Here is an 8,939-nt window from a genome sequence, read left to right as displayed (position 1 = left end):
AATCCATTATTAGTTTCAGCAGTGCTGTTCATATTCAAGCTTATACTTCTAATATTCAAAGAGTCACTTCAAGATGTAATGCAATTACTTTTCATTAGGGCGTATGTCATGTAAGTCACAGCAAAGTAAAAATAACATTTATTTAGTAAGGATAAATGATGTGAAGTCATTTCATGCCATTGTTTAATAATCTACAAATAATCATATTGTTGGGTATACTTTTATTATGTACACAGCATCATTTTATCCCTTCTGTAAAAATATATATTTATTACTTTGTACAAAGTGTCTGAGAACATATTTTATAGGAATTTAAGTATATCAGCAATTTCCATACTGACAGCCCTTGGTGTGTGGCAGTCCACATTACAGTTTCAGATGAGACAGCTTTAGGGGTGCTGTATCAGGTTTAATACCAAAAGGATGATACTGGAAGAAAGGGTACAGTCTCTCAGTGAAGGTATCAGTGAAAGTGTAGAGGTGTGACATATTATCAGCATTATAAAATGACACCTGCCCCTCCTCGTAGTCCAGGTACACTCCAACCTTCTGACGTTTCTCGTCATACATGAGAAAGTTTGGTGTTAATTCCATAATGATACAATTACTTATATTACTCAGTGTTAGCACCCAGTAACCATCTTCTGGATTTCTTTTGGATAGCACCTTCCTCTGGCTAGACGTTTTGGTGACACCTACTGTCCACACAAAGCAACTCTGCTCATTCACTTCCACCTCCAACTCCCAATAGTGTTTTCCTGATGTGAATCCCTCTGACCCCAGGCAAAAATAGAAAAAAAAATCCTTATGGTCATTGCGGGACTTTTGTCTAATGTCACTGTACTTTACACTGGTCAGGTCCTTACAGATAACGAGATTCGGATATGCTGTGTTAGGGTCCAAGGTCAGAGGAGACAAGCCTGTGGAAATAAACCAGTTTATGCACAAGTGTAAAGAAGAGGTTTATAAATCCCAAAAATACTACACATAATATGTCACTAAAAGTTCAATCTGCACAGTTTACAAAGCAAATTAAAATTTTCTTCCAAATATTCCTAATTAACATGCTTTTCCACTGATGTTGCAGGATACAGGTCATAAATCTGAAATAAAAGTTCTATAATCTGTGAAGATTAATTACAGCAAAGTATGTCAAGTCAAAACTTTTAGCAAGATTATTTGGGTCTATATTAAATCATCGAATGCTTAGAAATCCAAACAATGATTTATCGACCTCAAGTAAACAAAAGCTTGCAAACCCAAACATTTAGAACAGCTATCTTTTTTCCAAGGAAAATAAAAAATCACTGTTCCAAAAAAAAAAAAAAAAAAAAAACACTTAAACCATAACATAAACTGGAGGGCTTTGCCCTCCACCCCCCCCTACTTAAATATACCAACTCCAAGATCACACTACAGTGACAAAAACGGCAAAGTAATGAATGCGGCCAAGCGATTTCTTTCTCAGGGAAAGAATTCACTTATATGCCGCTTCATCATTTTGCCTTTTCGTCTTTTCAAGTTTGAACAAGACCCATTCAAAAGAATGCATCTTCATTCATCTAATAGGAACCCAATTAGTTAATATCAGTCACTTCAATCTATTCACATTATCTTAAAGCATTAACATCTCTACATACTATTACAATTTCCATTCATCTATTACAACTTATATCATAACAATTTTATCTTAGTCTTTATATAATTTTTATGGTACTCATGATCCTGGCCCCAGGAGTACTTCTCTTTAGTTGCAAAAAGTACTAGGTATATACTAGGCTAACAACCACAATGCCATTTTTCAGACTAATCATGCATAGAGAATTTATCTAACAATTTTTAGTGTCCTAAAGGTTATTTTAAGTGGTATGTGCAAGCTAGGGCATTGGAGCTCAAGCATTTACAGGATGCCTCTGTCCATTTGAGACATAAGTGGCAGACCAGAAGGAACTTTCTGATTACCCATCCACTAGTCCAGATTATGCTTCAGTATGGTCAAGGAAATACTTTGCTTCACATGGATGGGAAGCCTGTCCCAAAGAAGGAGCATTCTCTGAAGTACATACCTGTCCCTCTGACATGAAAAATGTATGTTGCAAGTAAGGTTTAAATCCATGGACTGGGTAGTTTTGATGCTATGTGTTTTGTGATATGCAAGAAATCCATCAGGGTGAGATCCAGGGATACCATGTATCCCAGACACAGATCTCCCCTCAACAGTTTATAGAAATAAATGTAAAGGGAGTAGCTCAACTGATTTTTGTCTACCTCTGATTTGATTCCATTCCTGCTTGCCACTGATATGCTTCTGCAAAATGAAGTAGGGAAGACATCTTAGACTTGTTCTCCACATGTTTTAAAGCTTTCACTATGTTTTGGATCTCATGAACTCAGCAGGTATGTATGCAGTCATATGATTGAAGTCCTATGCATACAATCAGTTTTGAAAATGTGCATACCTCCTGCAGAGTGAGGAACATATAACCTTGGTATGCACTGATTTTTATAATCATTTGATGAGCATGAAATATTTTTCTTGTTTTCCTCTCCAACTGATCAATACCTTTTGGGGCCAGTCAGTAACCCTAAAACTGTAAGTTAGAATAGGAAGAGCAAACTGGTTTGTAACTTGTTCCTAGATGTCAGTGCTGTTTTCAGTATTAATTTTAGTCTTCTAAAATATTCCTTACTAAGTTTTATTCACATTTGTTCATGTTCTATTATTGATCCTTCATCAGTTCCCAAATATTTATACATCCTCTCTTGTTCAAGTTCCTTTATATCACATTCCTGTCCCAGGTTGATATTTTTTTGGTGCTGCAGCTTTACTGCTTTAAAGCTTGCTTTTTCACATTTATCAAGACTAAATAACATTCTTATACCATCTGAGAAAGTTTTGACCACTTGCAGTTGTGCTTTCAGTTCCTCATCTGATGAACTATACAGTTTTAAATCCACAAAAAAAGATGAGAAGTTTTTACACTTTGTTGTTTTCTAGCAAAATTATAGCCACAACCTAATCTGTTAAAGTCGACAGCTTAATGGGTTAAGGGCAAAACAAAACAGTAGTGGTGACAAAATACAACCTGGAATATCCCCATTTAAATTTGTATCCCTGGGATAATAATTTGTCCTTTATCATGGCTTAGCTGCAAAGTGGTTTGCCACTGTTTCATGGTCACTGTTATATAACTGGTCACTGTGTGGTGTATCTTATACATCTGTAAGCATTCTTTTATCCATGAAAGTGGGATGCTGTCAAATGTTTTTTTGTGCTCTGTCCATGCAAGAATTAGATTCTTCTACTTTTCACAATTCTCCATTGTGACTTTAATAACAACACATGATCCTTTGTTCCATATGACTTTCTTTTGTTACCCTTTTGCTCTATTGCTATGATTGAGTTTTCTTCTAAAGGACTATAAACTCTGTCAGCATTAATTCCAGTATATAGTTTACACAACTAAATGTGCCAAAAAAAATAAATTAGAATATAAGGAGGAGGATCAGATACAGTTTGTACATTGTTGGAAGGTAAGTTATTGGTTTATAGTTTTTAGGATATCTTGTAGGTTCGCTTGTAAGGAGTTTAATTTTTCCTGTTGTTAACCAGGTTAGTTTCTATTCAGGGTGAGCATATACATAGTTCCTAATCAGGGCTAAATCTTCTTGTAAAGATGTTAATACTTTTAGGCAGAAGTTACGTATTGCATCTGGGTCTGGAGTTTTCCAATTAGGAGTTTTTCTAATTTTGTTTCAATCTCTCCGGCTGTCATTTCATCCCATTTCATATCCTGTACATTTGAACTTCTTATTCTTTCTTTTACTTCTTCTATCCATTTAACATCTTTGTTATGCTCCACGGGATTTTCATAGATATTTTTCCAAAATGTGTCTAGTTCTTCTTCTTTTGTGGTGTATCTATTCTTTTTGCTTTGTATCTGAAGTCTCTATAAAACTTTTTTGGGTCATCAATGACCTGCTTATCTTGTACTTTTCCTTACCTGCATATCTGTCTTTGCTGATATTTTTACTTTATTATTTGTAATAGTGTATGATAGATCCAGGTTTGTTCCGATACCGTGCATTGCTTTTATCATGTCTATCTTTCTAAGTTATGTTGTTGATCTGTTCCCTTGTCTATGGTCATTTAACAGTGCCACGTTTTGTCTTAATTGCTTTATATTTTTTGCTATTTAATACTTCCATGATAGCATTTGATTTTTCCCCTCCTTTTCCCTTACTGCCCTGTGTTTTTGTGGTAAGAATTTATATTTTATTAATTTAGCTGCACAGAAATATATCCTATTTATTTCTGTTATATTGCATGAATTTCTGTTAATAGCCGTGACTACTACATTCATTTGTTTTATCAGTTTAGTAACATTTTGGGTCTTATTCACTTCCTGTAATCTATTTTTTTCATTGATCTTAATATATCAATCCACCTCTATTGAATCAAGCAGCTTTTCCCTTAGTTATTTTTTTCTAAACGGAGGGCACATTCTTTGTTCACTGTTTCCCTGTGGACATTCTACAGAAAGTTGCAGAACATCTTCCTGTGACATATTCTCTTCATCTGCATCCTGTGACATCTGTTGCTCTTTCATATGGGTACTGAATCATCATACCTCTCAGATGTACAGATTTTTACAGAATGTCCAGATTTTTGCCTTATATTTTGGTCCGTTTTTCATAAAATTGTGGCTTTCTGCCAAATTAGTGGCAAATCATTAAAGATTGAAGTTAGAAAGTAATGACAGATATTTGAGTTTTAGACTTCATACCCTTCAGAAAATTCATGCTAATGCAAAACCTATTAATCTATCAACTTTCTAAGTTTATAAGAGCAATATTTAAAAATTGGCCCTATTTGTACCACTTTTTAAGGCTTTGTCCAGATTTCTTACTCTAAGAGGTTGAGTGGTATGGTACTGATGTATCTGATTGTGTCAGAGTTGTCACTATTTCCTACTCCTTCCCTTGCTGCACAACTCTAACTGAACTTTTGTACTGGTTTCCTTCTGAAGGCTCCAGAGTGTTTTCATGTGGCAACTGATCAGATGCTTCATGATCCACCTGTTTCTCCTTAATTTGGGGCTCATTATTCCATCATGCTTTGACATTACCACTATTGGATTTTCTAAACTAAATCCTTCACTTTGCAAGTATTCCATAACTTCAGATTCTATTTGTTTAACTTCTACTTTAATAATCTTGTGTTCTACAGCCTCCTTTGCAATTAAATTTTTTGTATTGTGAAATTTTCCATATCTGGATATCTTTGCCTGTATTCCTTTTCAAATATCTGTTTTTTTTTTTGTATTGATTACTTTGGCATTTTCCTTTGCACAAATATTGCACCATATCAGATCTCTCTTTTTTTCCCATGTCCATGTTTATTTTACGGGTCTATATTATAATCGCAAAAGCTGTCTTTTGCGAATACATATTCATCTACACATACACGTCAAAGAACGAGAACAGAGAAGTACAAAAAAGTGAAAATGAAAACACAAACGCATTTCCGGAAGTAACAGTGCCATACAAGAAGGTAAACCTAACTGAACAAACCTTATCTAAAACACTTTTTCAAACTTTTTTTGCAGGGGAGCAAGCCCCCCTGCACCCCCCACCCCCCTACTTAAATATACCAACTCCAAGACAGCACTACAGTGGGGAAAAGGATTCATTTCCTCATCCCCATGATCACCCTGCTGGCCAAGAAAATCCATTCGGCATTCTTAATTTCACTTTTTTTTGTACTTCACTGTTTTCATTGTTCAACGTTTATGTGTCGATGAACATGTATTCATGAAAGACTGCTTTCACGATTCTAATATAGACCCTTATTTTTCATACCTTTCAAAAAATCCCTATGTTTTGTTCTTTCTATTTTTGCACTTCCTCAGTCAGTTCTTTTTCCAACTGGCCCAAAGTTTCTTGGTCTATATAGTGTTTTCTTTTTCATGGATCTGTTGTGTTAGTGAACACAAATTTGCATTTGAAGCTTCTGACAACTTTTCTTTACAAGTATTTTCTTTCCTCTAATTTCTCTCTTAAGGGGGAATTCAATAAAACCTACACAGATTCATTTTCCATGTAGGCATAGTTTCACGGAGTTAACATGGAAGCAGCCGTGCAATCCAGTAAACAGAGTTGTGGAGCGTGCATGGGTGTGTGAACATGGTAGTGTCCATGGCATGCAAATCACCACATAAGCAGGTGAATTGCATGCAAATGAGGGTGCTGGAATGATCCAGCAAGCAGATAGGCAGTCCTGCAAACCCCATGTTGGTGTCTGAAGTGTACACGGAAAATTTCTGTGTACATGAAATTAAAAAGTGAGCAGGGGCAGGTAAAAGCCCAGCTACAAGGTCAGGAATAGCATAGCAGACACAGATAGCTGGAAAACTATGCCCTGTGCATCCAAAAAGTAAAGGAAAATAATTTAAAATAACATTTTTTAATACCCATATGATGTTTGCTCAGCACAGAGCAGTGTGCAAACATGCTGTTATGTAAAAAAAATATTTAAAAGTGTAAAAATGAAAAATAAAAATATGTGACAATAATGCATTATAGGGCCTTGCATGGAGTATGTACAATGGTAGATTTCTGTGGTTGCTAAGGAGGCAGGCCCTAGAATAGTGTAGTTCCTGGTTGTGTGCATGAATCTGCATGCAAATGAGCTGGGGTTACTGAACAGGAGAAATGGGTATCTGTGCCCGCAGATAACATCTGTATAGCCCCAGAACTGTGTTGGTATCCACAGAAGAGGTAGTTGACACCAAAAGGGTATGTGTTTCTATTTCTTTAAGCACATTGGAGCAGAAGCAGTACCAGTTTGAGCTGAGCAGGGGGTGTGTCCAATACTGCTAAGCTTTATTTAGCTTTGGGGTGTGTGTTTTAGCCGGTTTGAGCATGTTTCCATGGTACGCCACTGCTGAGCATGCCCATCCATGGAGGTGTGTCTACTGACTGCTAAGCATTGTTTATACCTGCAGCATGGGTTTGTGCACTGTGCCACAGTGCTTAGCAAGGAAGGCTTTCAAAAAAAGAAAAAAAAAGAAATTGGCTGTGAAAGCCAATCATATAAATTACTGATGATCACTGTTCCACTTAAACTGGGGCATTCCAATCCCTCAATGATGCACCTGGCAGATGAAATGCATCATAGTTAGTGAATCACATGCTGCATCTGCAGTAGAGCACTATAAGGTATGCATACACCCTACAATCTGATCCCCCCCATACGCTGCACCATTGGAGTACAGACTCGGCTGGCATGTGTCATGAGTACAGATCAATGTTGGTGCAGCTTTGTTGCATGATGCCATACTGGTGGTAGTGTTACAGAATGACAGGTGTCTCACAGACCAGTGTATGTTTCTGTTCCAGGGGTCTGAGTGGTTAAACTATGGACACATGGCTGAAAAACAGCATCACAGGATGGCATGGTAACACAGCAGACATATGACATCAGCAAGCTACAGCTGTATATCTGTGTGGTTACCTAGGTGCATATGTGTACAACAGTGTGTCAGGGACAATAGGGGCAGTCAGTGTAATCATGCATGCATACCCTGTGGCAAGGTCTGCTACCCTTGATATGTGTCACCTGGGTGTTCCATACATATAAATCTTGGTGGTGGCAGATAGCATTTATGCCTAAGTAAATGTGGGTAATTTTAGGCCAGCAGCTAGTTACAGGGCAGTAAAATACATCACCATTGTACATAAATAGCCAATATGGCCATATGTGTACTGCTGCAACGGAATATATTTGTACCAGGGAATATATTTGCATGCACACACACACAGTTAGATTATGTGAGATCAGAACCCCTAATTATCTAGTACTGCACACTATAGAACAAAGTACTTATTTCATGTGATGTGAAGCTTACCTGTTATTAAATCATTGGCCAGTGCTGTTAAGGTGGATGACATCAGCTGGCCTTATAAATGAGGACAATGGAGCAACTGGCAGGTAGTCACAGGGCCTTAAAATGTGCAACCATTGCACAAAGAGAAACCATACAGGCATGTCTTCACTACTACAAGGGTCTATATTTACACACACACACACACACACACACACACACACACACACACACACACACACACACACACACACACACACAGATCTGCCTGTTGTGAGAGAAAGTTGCCTGTTGTGAGATTAGAACCCCTACCTATCTAGTAGTACACACTAAAGCACAAAGTGCTTATCACATGCACCATGGACCTTATCTGAAATAAGGTATTCAGCCAGTACTGTTAAGGTGGATGACATCAGCAGGTGTTGTAAGGGAAGCCATAAAATGAATAACCATGAAGAAACCCTAGCTACCTATTACACACTATAGCTCATAGTACTTACTGCACACGCTACAGGTATATCTGTTGTATATGTGGATGAAGCCACAGTACTTGTGGACTACGCAAAGTGGCCTTGTAGTACACAGCATGTGTAGCCTGCAGAGTGACCCTGCTTGATGCTGTTATGCTATCTAGTGTCCTAGCAGTCGAATACCTGTAAATACCCCTGCTATGTCTGTACAGTTGCCAGTATCACTATGTCTGGCCAGTTGCGGATTGGTAGGAGGACGGTTGGCCAGTAACAATATGGCCTGTCCAAGTCCTGCATTGTAATCATTGCACATTATACCACCTGCTCACTGATGTCTGTCTACATGGTGGCATTCCACAGGCACAGGGTTCTGTCGGTGAGTGTATTATGTTGCTATGTGGCCTTGGTCAGTTACCATTAGACATCTGTTGTGTGTGTAGGTGCAGATAACCCCAGTATTCTGTGTGTAAGTGGGGATATTCGTACACACACACACACACACACACACACACACACACACACACACAGTAGATATATATGTATATGTGTGTATATGTATATATATATATATATATATATATAT

The 8,939-nt window shown here is 37.5% G+C and overlaps 1 protein-coding gene across 1 annotated transcript in view; it reads right to left on the bottom strand.

Moving 5' to 3' along the window:
* Positions 1-201: 201 nt before the first annotated feature.
* The window catches only part of LOC122798812 (zinc-binding protein A33-like), a 313,259-nt gene continuing 304,521 nt past the window's right edge, over positions 202-8,939 (bottom strand). The window contains exon 6 of the mRNA XM_044067934.1: positions 202-920. Coding sequence (XP_043923869.1) covers positions 367-920 — 554 coding nt within the window. The 3' untranslated portion in view covers positions 202-366. The remainder of the gene's footprint in view (positions 921-8,939) is intronic.

This window comes from Protopterus annectens, chromosome 3.part1, assembly GCF_019279795.1.
Source record: "Protopterus annectens isolate FY-2018-M chromosome 3.part1, PAN1.0, whole genome shotgun sequence".
In the NCBI taxonomy this organism is placed as follows: Eukaryota; Metazoa; Chordata; order Ceratodontiformes; family Protopteridae; genus Protopterus; species Protopterus annectens.
This window is presented reverse-complemented; position numbering and strand designations above follow the sequence as displayed.